This window comes from Nomascus leucogenys, chromosome 10 (genome assembly GCF_006542625.1).
Source record: "Nomascus leucogenys isolate Asia chromosome 10, Asia_NLE_v1, whole genome shotgun sequence".
NCBI lineage: Eukaryota > Metazoa > Chordata > Mammalia > Primates > Hylobatidae > Nomascus > Nomascus leucogenys.
The window spans coordinates 17,610,070-17,626,054 of record NC_044390.1 but is presented as its reverse complement, the minus strand read 5'-3'; the positions used below and the strand labels follow the sequence as shown (position 1 = coordinate 17,626,054).

Sequence of the window (15,985 nt, the reverse complement as noted above, 5' to 3'; positions counted from 1 at the left end):
TCAGGATAAAGAATCTGCTTTCCAACATAAATTATCCCAGGGGCTACCATTTGGTGTGCTATGGCATTTTCTTAACCCCTCTCTTCCTTCCCCGGAGAGGAAAGAACTAAGCTGAAGAACTTTTATCCTTATAGCCATTATGAATTGTCTTCTTTTCTAAAACACACACGCACAAAAATTAGTCTGTGTGTACTGACTCAAATATTCAAGTCAAAGTGTTTATTAAACTATTTAAAAACAATTTATTAGCAAGTGGCTTTTCAAGACTTCAAATAAAAGGCAGAAAATAAACACAGAGGCTAGACATTCTAAAGAAAGCTGACCAAAGTTTAATTTAAAGCAGCCAAATCAGTTGTCCAGGGCATCACTGGACACTGACCTAGAATAAATAAAAATCAAATGATCCTATTCAATTGTTCATTACAGAATAAAGTGGCAACTAGCCAAGGAAAGATGACCAATTTCCATGTTCAAGCTAGCTACTGTGTTTGGAACAAATTTTTCTTCAGTAAAATGTAAGAACTTTTTTAAAACAATAGTTTGTCTAGGAGAGTACACTAACCTCTAACGCACACCATAGGAGAAAGAATAAGTGCCTACCAGGCTTGCAAAAAAGTATGAACTGTACTCAGAAAATGTCTAGGGAATTTTTATGGTAAATATTAACGGAATTATGTTTTCTTAGCATTCTCAATTGGTTTAGCAGCTATTTGCTTTTAAACTTAGAAATGATAACCAGAGAGATTATGTTGTCTTTTAAAATTCCATGGTTTATAAACATGTAAATAAAATATCTTTTAAAAGAGTCCAAAACCTTTTAAAATTCACTAGCAGGTTGAAGTTTAAATTGCAGAAAGAGTAACTGGAAGTTTTATACGCCCAGACAAAAAAATGTAGGACTCCTGATAATTGCACTTAGTGCTTAAAGATAACATACAATGGCAAATCATCTAATAAGAAATTGCCTTTGGCAAGTGCCTCATACTGGAAAAACACAGCTGGTGATTTAGATAGCACTACTGTGGCTCCAAGTCATCTACTGAATACGGACTATGTGACAGGTCTCAATTCATCAAGCAGAAGCCCTAAAGTTTCACAGGTTGCACATTTAAATATCTAAATTTTATCTTATTTTAACCTAAGACAAAATTACACACATTGCACAATGTTCTGTATGAACCTATACTTAGCCAGTTACAGTTTGCTATGAAATGGTTTGTAATAACCTCACCCTAAATTTATCAATTAATCATATGCATTTACTGACACTCATAAAGGTGGATATTCACAAAGGTATTACTTTATAATTAATCTTTGTCTAAGGTGAAAAGATTTAGGGCCCCAGTTTTGGTTATTATGGGCATTGGTAGATAGATGTTCCTGGAAATATCATAGGAAATATTAGGTCTGCCAGGAATCAAATTATACCTTCTGAGGTATTGAAATATTTCCAAATAAAGAGGCAATGCAGTAGTTCAATACATATTTCAACTGAGCTTGTTAGTTTATCTACAGTCTGGAAATTGAATCCTTTTTCCTAGAGTACAGAAATGTGTCAAACAGCGGGAAAGTAGTTACAGATTTAACATAAGTAAATGCTGTTCATGGATTCCCAGAGTAGAACTGGCCACTATGTGAGAGACAGTACTATGTGGCTATGTTAGGTGCTTGAGATTCATCAGTGAACAAAATAAAGATTCTTGCTCTTATGGTACTTTCATTCTATAGGGAGGAGTCACACAACAAACAATAGACATATTAAACCAGTAAATTATATTGTATCTGAGAAATCATTGGGAGTATGGCAATAAGAAAGTAGAACAAGGCAAGGAAGTTTGGAAGTGTGTAAGGCATGCATGGGAAGGCTGACTACATTTCAAATACAGTGTTCAGAATAGTCTTATGTAAAACATATTTTAGCAAGGCTGTGAAGAAACAATGGAGTTAGCCATGAGGATATTGAGGGAAGAGTGTTTTGCACAAAGCCCCTAAAGCAGGAACATGCTAATATGCACTAGGAAAAGCAAGTATACAGTGTGATTTGAGTAGAGCAAGCAAGCATACAGATGTGTGATATAGTTTGACTATGTCCCCACCTAAATCTCATCTTGAATTGTAACTTCCCAAATTCCCACATATCATGGAAGGAACCTGGTGGGAGGTAATTGAATCATGGGGGCGGGTCTTTTCTGTGCTGTTCTCATGATAGTAAGTAAGTCTCATGAGACCTGACGGTTTTAAAAACAAGAGTTTCCCTGCACAAGCTCTCTCTCTTTGCCTGCTGCCATACATGTAAGCTGTGACTTGCTCCTCCTTGCCTTCCACCATGATTGTGAGGCCTCCCCAGCCATGTGGAACTGTAAGTCCATTAAATCTCTTTCTTTTGTAAATTGCCCAGTCTCAAGTATGTCTTTATCTGCAGCATAAAAACAGACTAATACAGTAAACTGGTGCCAGTAGAGTGGAGCACTGCTGGAAAGATAGCCAAAAATGTGGAAGCAGCTTTGGAACTGGGTAACAGGCAGAGGTTGGAACAGTTTGAAGGGCTCAGAAGAACACAGAAAAATGTGGGAAAGTTTGGAACCTCCTAGATAATTGTTGAATGGCTTTGACCAAAATGCTGATAATGATATGGACAATGAAATCCAGGCTGAGGTATTCTCAGTTAGAGATGAGGAACTTGTTGGGAACTGGAGCAAAGGTGACTCTTATTAAGTTTTAGCAAAGAGACTGGCAGCACTTTGCCACTTCCCTAGAGATTTGTGGAACTTTGAATTTAAGAGAGATAATTTAAGGTATCTGGCAGAAGAAATTTCTAAGCAGCAAAGCATTCAAGAGGTGACTTGGGTGCTGTTAAAGGTATTCAGTTCTAAAAAGAAAACAGAGCATAAAAGTTTGGAAAATTTGCAGCCTGACAATAAGATACAAAAGAAAATCCTATTTTCTGAGGGGAAATTCAAGCTGGCTGCAGAAATTTTCATAATTAACAAGAAGCCGAATGTTAATCCCCAAGATAATGGGGAAAATGTCTCCAATGTATGTCAGGGACCTTCTTGGCAGCCCCTCCTATCACAGGCCCAGAGACCTAGGAGGACAAAATGGTTTCATGGGCTGGGCCCAGGGTCCCTATGCTGTGTGCAGCCTATGGACTTGGTGCCCTGTGTCCCAGTCACTCCAATCATGTCTGAAAGGGGCCAAGATACAGCTCAGGCCGTGATTTCAGAGGGTGCAAGCCCCAAGCCTTGGCAGCTTCCATGTGGTATTGAGACTGCAAGAGCACAGAATTTAAGAATTGGGGTTTGGGAAACTTTGCCTAGATTTCAGAGGGCGTATGGAAATGCCTAGATGCCCAGGCAAAAGTTTGTTGCAGGGGAAGGTCCCTCATGAAGAACCTCTGCTAGGGCAGTGTGGAAGGGAAATGTGGGGCCAGAGCTGCCACACAAAGTCCCTACTGGAGCACTGCTTAGTGGAGCTATGAGAAGAGGGCCACTGTCCTCTAGACCCCAGAATGGGTAGATTCACTGACAGCTTGCACTGTGTGCCTGGAAAAGCCACAGACACTTAACACCAGCCAATGAAAGCAGCCAGGAGCAGGGGCTATACCCTGCAAAGCCACAGAGGCAGAGCAACCCAAGACCATGGGACCCCACCTTTTGCTTCAGTGGGACCTGGATGTGAGACCTGGAGTCAAAGGAGATCATTTTGAGCTTTAAGATTTGTCTGCCGTGCTGGATTTTGGACTTGCGTAGGGCCTGTAGCTCCTTTGTTTTGGCCAGTTTCTCCCATTTCGAATGGTTGTATCTACCCAATGCCTGTAACCCCATTGTATGTAGGAAGTAACTAACTTGCTTTTGATTTTACAGGATCACAGGCAGAAGGGACTTGCCTTGTCTCAGATGAGACTTTGGGCTGTGGACTTTTGAGTTAATGTTAAAATGAGTTAAGACTTTTGGAGAATGTTGGGAAAGCATGATTGGTTTTAAATGTGAGGACGTGAGATTTGGGAGGGGCCAGGGATGGAATGATATGGTTTGGATGTTTCCTCACCCAAATCTCATCTTGAATTGTAACTCCCACAATTCCTATATGTTGTAGGAGGAATTCAATGGGAGGTAATTGAATCATGGGGCAGGTATTTCCCATGCTGTTCTCGTGATAGTGAGTAAGTCTCATGAGATCTGACTATTTCAAAAAGAGGACTTTCCCTGCACAAACTCTCTTTCTTTACTGCTGCCATCCATGTAAGATGTGACTTTCTCCTCCTAGCCTTCCTCCATGATTGGGAGGTCTCCCCAGACATGTGGAACTGTAAGTCCATTAAACTTCTTTCTTGTAAATTGCCCAGTCTTGGATATGTCTTTTGTAAATTGCCCAGTCTTGGGTATCTCTTTATCAGCAGTGCAAAAGCAGTGTAAAAGCAGACTGTGGTAGAAAACTTCAGAGAGCTAACAGGGCACCAGATCAAATAGAGTCTCTTGTTATATTTGGGAGTCACTGACATGTGGATCATATTCAAAATCATAAGGCTAGATGAGACTACCAAGAAAGTAAACAGAGAAAAAAAGAACCAAGAACTAACTCTGCACATGTAAGTGATTGGGGAAAAGAGGAAGAACAATCCAGGGAGAGTGATAACAAAGCACTAGGAAGGTAGAAGAAAAACAAAGAAACCAAGTTTGAAACAAAAGAAAAAAATGTTAAAGACAGCTGGAGAGAAAGGTAGGTCACCTACAAAGGAAAGTCCATCAGGCTAACAGTGAACCTTTCAGAAGAAACCCTACAAGCCAGAAAAGATTGGAAGCCTACATTCAGCATTCTTAAAGAAAAAAATTCCAACCGAGAATATCACATCCAGGCAAACTAAGTTGCATAAGTGAAGGATAAATAAGATCCTTTTCAGACAAGCAAGTGCTGAGGGAATTTTTTACCACCAGACATGCCTTACAAGAGGTCCTGAAAGATACACTAAATACGGAAAGGAAAGACAGTTACCAGTCACTACAAAAACACACTTAAGAACGCAGACCAATGACACTATAGAGCAACCACACAAACAAGTCTGCAATAATAACCAGCTAACAACATGATGACAGGATCAAATCCACACATATCAATGTAACCTTGAATGTAAAGGAGCTAAATGCACCAATTAAAAGGCACAGAGTTGCAAGCTCGATAAAGAAGCAAGACCCACTAATGTGCTGTCTTCAAGATACCCATTGCACATATTATACAATGATACCCATAGGCTCAAAATAAAGAAATTGTGAAAAATCTACCAAGCAAATGGAAAACAGAAAATATCAGGGGTTGTGATCCTAATTTCAGGCCAAAGAGACTTAAACCAACAAGATTAAAAAACATAAACACATTATACAATGGTAAAGGGTTCAATTCAACAAGAAGACCTTACTATCCTAAATATATACACATCCAACACAGGAGCACCCAGATCCATAAAGCAAGTTCTTAGAGACCTACAAAGAGACTTAGATTCCCATACCATAATAGTGGGAGACTTCAACACTCCACTGACAGCATTAGACAGATTGTCAATGCAGAAAAGCAAAGATATTAAGGAACTAAACTCAAAACTTGACCAAATGGATTTAATAAACATCTACAGAACTCTCCACCCCAAAACAACAGAATATACATTCTTCTCATCATCACATGACACATACTCCAAAACTGACCATACATTTGGACATAAAACAATACTCAGCAAATTAAAAAAAAAAAACGAAATCATACCAACCATGCCCTCAGGCCACAGCACAATAAATACAGGAATCAATACTAAGAAAATCACTCACTACCATACAATTACATGGAAATTAAACAACCTGCTCCTGAATGACTTTTGGGTAAACAATGAAATTTTGGCAGAAATCAAGAAATTCTTTGAAACTTATGAGAACAGATACAACATACCAGATACTCTGAGATACAGCTAACTCAGTGTTAAGAGGGAAGTTTATAGCACTAAATGACCACATCAAAAAGAAAGATCTCAAATTAACAACTAACATCACAACTAGAAGAACTAGAGAAGCAAGAGAAAACCAACCCTAAAGCTGGCAGAAGACAAGAAATTACCAAAATTAGAGCTGAACTGAAGGAAATAGAGACACAAAAAGCCATACAAAAGACCAGCAAACCCAGGAGTTGATTTTTTGAAAAAATTAATAAGAAAGATAGACTGCTACCTAGACTAATAAAGACAGAAAAGATTCAAGTAAACACAATTAGAAATGACAAAGGGAGGCCAGGTTCAGTGGCTCACATCTATAATCTGAGCACTTTGGGAGGGCCAAGGCAGGCAGATCACTTGAGGCCAGGAGTTCGAGACCAGCCTGGCCAACATGGCAAAACCCAGTCTCTACTAAAAATACAAAAATTAGCCAGGCATGGTGGTGCATGCCTGTTATCCCAGCTACTTGGGAGGCTGAAGCAGGAGAATCACTTGAACCCTGGAGACAGAGGTTGCAGTGAGCCAAGATCGCACCACTGCACTCCAGTCTGGGTGACAGAGTGAGACTCTGTTTCAAAAAAAAAAAAGACAAAGGAGACATTACCACTGACCCCACAGAAATACAAAAACCTATCAGACACTACTATAAACACCTCTATGGGTACAAACTAGAAAATTTAGAAGAAATGAATATATTCCTAAACACATGCAACCTCCCAAGACTGAATAAGGAAGAAACTGAATCCCTGAAGAGACCAATACTGAGTTGTATAACTGCCTAAGTAAGAAAAAGCCTACCAATCAAAAAAAAACCCAGGGCCAGATAGATTCATAGCTGAGTTATATCAGATTTATAAAGAAGAGCTGTTGCCATTCCTACTGAGACAATTTCAAAAAATTGAGGATGAAGGACTCCTCCCTAACTCATTCTATGAGGCCAGCATCATTCTGATACAAAAATGTGGCAGAAAGAAAACCAAAAAAAAAAAATTTCAGGCCAAGATTCTCAGTGAACACAGATGCCAAAATCCTCAACAACATACTAGCAAATCAAATTCAGCAGCACATCAAAAAGCTAATCCATCCTGATCAAGTATGCTATATCCCTGGGATGCAAGGTTGGTTCAACATATACAAATCAATAAACGTGACTGACTACATAAACAGAACTAAAAGTAAAAACCATATTGAGATATGATTATCTCAATAGATGCAGAAAAGGCTTTTAATAAAATTCAACATCCCTTCATGCTAAAAACCCTCAATAAGCTAGGAATTGAAGAAACATACTTCAAAATAATAAGAGCCATCTATATAAAACCCACAGCCTACATCAGACTGAATAAGCAAAAACTGGAAGCATTCCCCCTTGAAAACTGGAAGAAGATAAGTATACTCTCTGTCACCACTCCTACTCACCATAGTATTGAAAGTCCTGGCCAGAGCAACCAGGCAAGAGAAAGAAAGAAAAGGCATCCAAATAGAAATCAAGGAAGTCAAATTATCCCTGTTTGCAGATGACATAATTCTATATCTAGGAAACCTCATAATCTCTGCCCAAAAGTTCTTTGATCTGATAAACAATTTCAGCAAAGTTTCAGGATACAAAATTAACATACAAATATCAGTAGCATTTCTATACAACAACAACATCCAAGCCAAGAGTCAAATCAGGAATGCAATTCCATTAATAACTGCCACAAAAAGAATAAGATACCTAGGAATACAGCTAACCAGCGAGGTGAAAGATCTCTACAATGAGAATTACAAAACACTGCCCAAAGAAGGCAGAGATGATGCAAACAAATTCAAAAACATTCCATGCTCATGGACAGGAAGAATCAACATCATTAAAATGGCAGTGATGCCCAAAGACATTCACAGATTCGAAGTTATTTCTATCAAACTACCAATAACATTCTTCACAGAATTAGAAAAATATATTTTAAAATTAATGTGGAACCCAAAAGGAGCCCAAAGAGCCAAGGCAATCTTAAAGCAAAAAGTTCAAAAAGGGAGGCATCATGTTACCCAACTTCAAACTATACTACAGGGCTACGGTAACCAAAACAGCATGATACTGGCACAAAAAAAGACACACAGACCAATGGAATAGAATAGAAAGTCTAGAAATAATGCCTCATGCCTGCAACCATCTAATCTTTGACAAAGGTGACAAAAATAAGAAACAGGGAGAGGACTCCCCATTCAATAAATGATGCTGGAATAACTGGCTTGCCATATGTAGAAAATGGAAACTGAACCCCTACCTTATACCACATACAAAAATTGACTCAAGATGGATTAAAGACTTAAATGTAGGCCAGGCACGGTGGCTCATGCCTGTAATCCCAGCATTTTGGGAGGTTGAGGCAGGTGGATCACAAGGTCAGGAGATCGAGACCGTCCTGGCCAACATGGTGAAACTTCGTCTCTACTAAAAAAAAAAAAAAAAAAAAACCATTAGCCTGGCATGGTTGCACGTGCCTGTGGTCTCAGCTACTTGGGAGGCTGGGGCAGGGGAATTGCTTGAACCTAGGAGGTGGAGGTTGTAGTGGGCCGAGATCGCACCGTTGCCCTCCAGCCTGGCAACAGAGTGAGACTCCATCTCAAAAAAAAAAAAAAAAAAAAAGGACTTAAAAAACCATGGAAGATAACCTAGAAAATACCATTTTGGATATAGGACATGACAAAGATTTCATGACAAAGATGCCAAAAGCAATTACAACAAAAAAGTTAACAAAAAGGATTTAATTAAACTAAAGAGTTTCTGCACAGCAAAAGAAACTACCAACAGAGTAAACAGACAATCTACAGAATGAGAGAAAATATTTGCAAACTGTGTATCCAACAAAGGTCTAACATCCAGAATTTATAAGGGACTTAACAAGCAAAAACTAACAACTTCATTAAAAAGTGGGCAAAGCACATGAATGCTTTTCAGAAGAAGACATAAATGTGGCCAAAAGCATATGAAAAAATGCTCAACATCACTAATCATCACAGAAACACAAATCAAAACCTTAATGAGATACCACCCCATACCAATAAGAATGGCTATTTATTAAAAAGTCAAAAAATAACAGATGCTGATGAGGTTACAGAGAAAAGGGAACACTTATTTACTGCTGGTAGAAATGTAAATTGGTCCAGCCACTGTGCAAAGCAATGTAGCAATTATTTGAAGAACTTAGAAGAGAATTCCCATTTGACCCAGCAACCCTATTACTGGGGATATACACACAGGAGTATAAATCATTCTACCATAAAGACACATGTACATGTTTGTTCATCACAGCACTGTTCACAATAGCAAAGACATGAAATCAACATAAATGCCCATCGATGGTAGACCGAATAAAGAAAATGTGGTATATATATGCCATGGATTACTACACAGACATAAAACAAGAATGACACCATGTCCTTTTCCAGAACATTGATAGAGCTGGAGGCCATCACCCTTAGCAAACTAATGCAAGAACAAAATCCAAATGCCACATGTTCTTACTTATAAGTGAGAGCTAAATGATAACCCAAAGAGAGGGACAACAGATACTGGGGCCTAATTGAGGGTGGAGGCTGGTAGGAGGGAGAGGATCAGAAAAAATATTTATCAGATACTATGCTTATTACCCAGGTGATGAAATTATCTGTACAACAAATCTCCATGACACACAGTTTACCTATATAACAATCCTGCACATGTACCCCAGAACCTAAAATAAAAGTTAAAGAAAAAAAAAGAAAGAGAAATGAAGAGAATGTGTCCTGCTAGCTAGATAGGAAAATTATGTCAAGAAAGAAGGAATGATTAAATGTGTCAAATCTTGCTCACGGTTCAAGTTACAAAAGGACTGGGAATTGGCCACTGGATTTAATAATGTGTATGTGACAGTTGAAAGGAGTGAATAAGCCTGATTTGCATGGGATTAAGAAAGAATGGGGGAAGGATTTGGTGACAGCAATAATAAATAACCACTTTGAGGAGAATTATTGCAATGGGGAAAAAAACATGGGGTGGTAGCTTGTGAGAGAATAGATCAAAATGGAGAATTCCTTAAATAATTAAATAAATACATGTTTGTATGCTGATAGAAATGATTCAGTAAGAGTGAATAATGCTTATGTAGAAAAAGAGGGAAGAATCATTAAATCAGTGTCTTAGAGTAGACAAGAGAAGGCAATGTCTAGTTACCAAGTGGAAGGATAGGCTTAGATAGGAGTATGGATGATTCCTGGTAAGAGTAGGGAAGAAGTAAGTACCGATGCTACTAGGTGGGTAGATGTAGTGACGGAAATCTGCAGAAGTTCTCTTCTTATTAAAAGTTTCTCAGTTCCTAAGACATAAGGTCATCATCAAAGAGGAGGAGGCAATGGAGGTTTAAGGAGAGGGAAGGAGGTATAAAAAGCAGTCTGGGAGAATAGGAATGAACTGGGGGAGTACCATGTAGTGTTATTGGCAGTCAGCAGTAAGGGCTCATTTGAGATTTGTGATCATGAATTTAACCAACCAGCATGGTTGTATATTTTTCTGCAAATACAAAAATTAGCTGGGTGTGGTGGTGTGTGCCTGTAGTCCCAGCTACTCAAGAGGCTGAGGCATGAGCATTGCTTGAACCCGGGAGGCAGCGGCTGCAATGAGCTGAGAGCGCACCACTGCACTCCAGCCTGGGTGACAGAGCGAGACTCCGTCTCAAAAAACAAACAAACAAACCAAAAAACCATTCCATCAGAGAAACTTGGTGGCCATAGAAGGAAAGTAAAGTAGTTACAAGCATCAGGGAAACCTACTAGCCCCAACTTCTTCAGCAAGGTTCTTACCATTCACTGGTTTACACTGTGGTGTCTTCTGCATCCATTTCCCAGAACCGACTTAAAGGTACGTCACATGGTAGAGTCTCAGTACCATTTAGTTAGACTGAATTGTGCCATGGCTTTTGTAGCAATGGCATTGCATTTTTTTCCACAATTAAAGTGTTAGAAAGAACCATCACACATAGCTGTTCTGCTAGAAGCAGAAGTGTGTAACCCAGATCCTGCCCTTGCTCTCTCCACCTACGAGATAGCTTTCTGCACATTCACAGAGACCACCAGTGAAGGCATGACCTCTAAGCTTGGCTTCAGTTGTGTGATACTTTGCTGAGACACAGCCTCCTTCTATTTAGTGAGGTCAGTAGCTGTCTTACTTTTCATATGAATAAAATCCATTTTAGATACACATAGAGAAAGTTTAACTTGCTCTTTGTTCATTTCATCTTGTTAGTTACTTCATGATTCATTCTAAGCTTTTTTTCATCTCGTGTAGAATCATTCCAAATTACCCATTGGCTATTAAATTGCATTGCTCACCTTGTCATACTTTTTTAATGTGTCATTCTATGCTGCTACTCCAAAACCAGATTAGAATATGGTAAGTCTATATTATTCAAAAAATGTACTCACTGCTACTTGGTGGCAAAAATAATCCATTGATATTTCGAGGTTTGCTGTGATAAAAGATACAGCTAATCTTCACACAACCAAGAGGTTGAGTTTCCCAGAAGCATGAAATGCTGCAGTTTTGCTGGATAAAAGGAGATTGGGGGAAATGTAATGATTAGATGCCATATTTACAACAAATACAACGTGCTACGATACAGCAAAAGGACACAAAAACAATTATAGTTAACTGATTTAGGATCATGTGTGTCTTCCAGCTTTCAGTGTTTTAAGCCCTGCTATTCAAAAGGTGCGATGGGTATTTCTATAACATATTCCTCCATTAAGTTGAAAAAATTTGCAAAATGCCTAAAATCAAATAGTAGAAGGAAGAATGATTTCTTCCATATTGTTTTGTAAAAGTATAATTCAGCATTATTGAAGGGAAATACTTTTTAACAAAAATGATGATGCCAAGTAGTTCTACCTGCATTTCCATGTGTCTAAATCTGCAAAGTGGATCTAAACATTTCCTCTCTCTCCATAATGAGCACACAGTGTCACCGCCAAGGGCCTCTTCACAGTGTCGGAATCGGCACTGGGAACCCTAAAAGAAAAAGTAAACAGTGTAGAAAGCTCAATATGTTGACATGAGTGTTAACAACAATAGGTTGCTAATTAGTTAAAAAATATGAGTAGATTAAATTAGAATCACAAAGATATACACTATTGATTTTAGACCATAAGTCTAAATTTTAGCAAATTAGTCTAACTTTAGTGAGAAAGCAACAAGATAGTCTAATGATTACATAGTACAACATGATGCAAATCACTGATAAAATGCTACCTTTTGTTATTCGTTAATTCATATGGTTCACTAGGAATAGAGATATAAGAATCCAGTGACATTTTGATCACAATTTAATGACAGAACAACTTAATTTCTCTTTCTGAAGAAAGCCAGGTGAAATTTTTAAGAATCTCTACCTATATTCTAATTGTGAAAATGATTTCTATTAATCAATCCTTTTAGTAGATAATCTGTTTTCTCAGTCTATGGAGATACTGTTAAGTTTTTATGGAGCTTAAAATTTATGTTATTGTGGAATTTTAATTATTATATTACGATATACTACATTAAATATATGTGCTTTGTGCCTTTGGCTTAGAAAGATAAACAACTGCCTATACATATACTCACTGACTTGTTTATATGCCAACAAAAGTAGATGTGGATTGTTTCAATGGGCTGCTGTTACTTCTTAAAAATTCTATGTTATTTTAAACATAAACGCACATTTGGTAAAAACTACAAGCCCCTGTTGTGTGGGAAGAGAAGTGGATAACATTCTTCCCTCTTTTGACACATGTTCCATGGTTGTTCTTTATCTTTTATCTCTCTCCTACTTCCATCTTCACTCTCTCCCCCTTGTTAAAGTAGATCCATATACTCTCATAGCACGGGTTAGTGGGCAGGGGTTTTCAAGTCAATAAACTGGTATTTGAAACCCTGGGCTCCACTACTTGCCATTGTCACAAAGTTAATACTTAACTCATACTCTCTGTGCTTCAGTTTTCTCATCTGTATACAGGAAATAAAAACTACTTTCCTTACAGGTTAGCTGTAAAAATGATGCGATATAAGGTATTGTGAGCTATTATTATTATTTATTCATTTAATTATTTACTGGTAACTTATTAGTCACTGTGCTAAGTACTTGGGTATACAGCAGTGAAACAGACAAAACACTTTGCCTACCTGGGACATGAAATCTGTTATTATTCTTTATTATCCTAGCATTTAATCTAACAGGTAATAGAAGTGAATCCAATTTCTGTGGTCAGAGAGGTTGACTCCATTCAGGTTTCCTAACAGAGAGGAAACACTTGAAACCAGACACATCATCTTTTTCGCTGGATTATTTCTTGCATGAGCACGAAGCTCCAAATCTTGAGTTTCTACCTTTATCTGGTTTTATTAAGATCCAATCACCCTAATACATTGGAGGAATTGTCAGTTTTTCCCATTTAACTTTATAAATTTTAATTTATATGTGGCCAATTTGTTTATATTAATTTTCTTTTCTTTTTAATGATATTTAAATATTTGTTATTACTTAGCCTTTTGACAGAGGAAAATTCAGTAATTGAGTTAATAAATTTCAAATACGAAAACAGATTTATTACACTAAGTTTGACACTTACCTGAATTCAACTATTTGAATTTATAATGACTGGAATCATATTAACTAAAACAATATCTTGTAATATATGATGTTTCAGTATTAGGAATTTAATGTCTGAAGGTGTCATAATATAGGCAAAAGTGCCACATGAAGATTCAAAAGCTATAGACATGTAACTGGTATGTATAAGCGTAGTTTCAAGCAAATAATAATTTTAAATTATCTCAGATTTCTTCAGAGAAATTCAGTATGTCAAAAATACATGATAAGCTCCAGATTTTACATATATAAGATATCTTGCAAGAAAATAGTAAATTTTTGTTTAGCAATACAAGTTATTGCCATATTTTCATTCTACTAAAAAGATTATGTGAAGTACTGTCAATTGTACAATATTTACCTTTATGCATGTGGAATTAAAAAAGAAATAGCAGTCATTCCCAACTTCTGCCATTTTCAACTCTCTTGCTGCTAATCCAATGGTTTTTTTTTTTTTTTTGAAAAATATATATGAATTGCAGGAATGCAAATACAAGAACTATCAGTGTGTAAGGGGCAAAAATAATTTCCTTTCCACAGTCTTTCAGGCTATCAGTAGTATTCCTTTAAAACTGACCTCCTGTTGACAGTATATTACACAATAGATAATTCTTAAAGAAATTTAAATTAGAAGATACCTTCTCTAGCTTTGCAGAAATGTTGAAAGTGGTTGCTAGTAAGCACACAAACTCAAACTTCTAGAATTTTCATCATTGTTACCTAATCCATTGTTTGCTCATCATAAATGACCTCACATGTAACTGTAGGCCAATGTTCACTCAGGTAAACTACAATTTACCTGAGTGAACCCTGTATTTCCCTTAGTTTTAGCATATTAACTACAAAGGACTAGCAAAAATAAAATAGCATGTTTTAATCTTTCAATGTTCTGGCTGAATATGGACTATAAACTAGTTTACACTTTTATAATGGAAAGTGATAAGTACTTCACAAGTAAACAGCTATTTCTAAATCTTCGTTTCCTTAGAGGGTTTGGGAATAACACTAAAAATTTGACATAGGTAAATGAGCTACTCATATTCTAAGATAATAAAAACAATTATTTAAATATGTACTCTGCTATCCACTGATTTGGGAAAAATCACATTCAAATTGTGATATATTAATAGGTACCTGAAAATATATTGGGCTACTTATTCATCTTGTAGCTATATTCCATTTATTTTTCATCCATCATAAAAAGAGGAATATCTTTTTCCTATAGCAGAAAGGTTTCAGAGTGCTTGAAGGCTTTGAGAATTTGTTGAAAACAAGGGAAATACTCTGATTTCCAGAACGAAACATTTCAATAAGCAGTTATTGATATCTTCCTCTTAGTATCTTTAATCAGATAATTAAAACCCAGCAGAAATTAATAAAAAATATTCCTCATAAATGTATTAGTCCGTTTTCATGCTGCTGATAAAAACATACCCAACTGGGAAGAAAAAGAGGTTTAACTGGACTTACAGTTCCACATGGCTGGGGAGGCCTCAGAATCATGGCAGGAGGTGAAAGGCACTTCTTACACTGCGGTGGCAAGAGAAAATGAGGAGAAAGCAAAGGCAGAAACCCCTGATAAACCCATCAGATCTCATGAGACTTATTCACTACCATGAGATTAGCATGGGAAAAACCCATCCCCGTGATTCAATTACCTCCCCCTGACTCCCTCCCACAACATGTGGGAATTCTGGGAGATACAATTCAAGTTGATATTTGGGTGGAGACAGAGCCAAACCATATCATTCTACCACTTGTCCCTCCAAACTTCATGTCCTCACATTTCAAAACCAATCATGCCTTTCCAACAGTCCCCCAAAGTCTTAACTCATTTCAGCATTAATCCAAAAGTCCACAGTCCAGAGTCTCATCTGAGACAAGGCAAATCCCTTCCACCTATGAGCCTGTAAAATCAAAAATAAGCTAGTTACTTCCTAGATACAGTGGGGGGTACTGGTATTTGGTGAAGCCACTGCAAGTGGGCTAAATTGGCCAAAACAAAGGAGTTACAGGCCTCCTGCATGTCCTAAATCCAGCAGGGTGGTCAAATTTTAAAGCTCCAAAATGATCTCCTTTGACTCCAGGTCTCACATCCAGGTCATGTGGATGCAAAAGGTGGGTTCCCATGGTCTTGGGCGCTCTGCCCCTGTGGCTTTTCAGGGTACAGCCCCTCCTGGCTGCTTTCACAGGCTGGCATTAAGTGTCTGTGGCTTTTCCAGGTGCGTGGCACAAGCTGTCAGCGGAGCTACCATTCTGAGGTTTGGAGGTTGGTGGCTCTCTTCTAACAGCTCCACTAGGCAGTGCCCCAGGAGGGACTCTGTGTGGGGGCTCCAGCCCACATTTCCCTTCCACACTTCCCTAG

General features: G+C 37.8%; 1 protein-coding gene across 2 annotated transcripts in view; it reads right to left on the bottom strand.

Annotated features, from left to right (window-relative positions):
* C10H12orf50 (chromosome 10 C12orf50 homolog) overlaps positions 1 to 14,314 on the bottom strand; it is a 50,982-nt gene extending 36,668 nt beyond the window's left edge. For both annotated transcript variants that reach the window (XM_030821834.1, XM_030821833.1), the window contains exons 1-3: positions 14,259 to 14,314; positions 11,883 to 12,002; positions 11,420 to 11,540 (exon numbers count right to left, since the gene is read on the bottom strand). In XM_030821834.1, coding sequence (XP_030677694.1) covers positions 11,420 to 11,540; positions 11,883 to 11,894 — 133 coding nt within the window. In that variant the 5' untranslated portion in view covers positions 11,895 to 12,002; positions 14,259 to 14,314. The remainder of the gene's footprint in view (positions 1 to 11,419; positions 11,541 to 11,882; positions 12,003 to 14,258) is intronic.
* Positions 14,315 to 15,985: the final 1,671 nt, after the last annotated feature.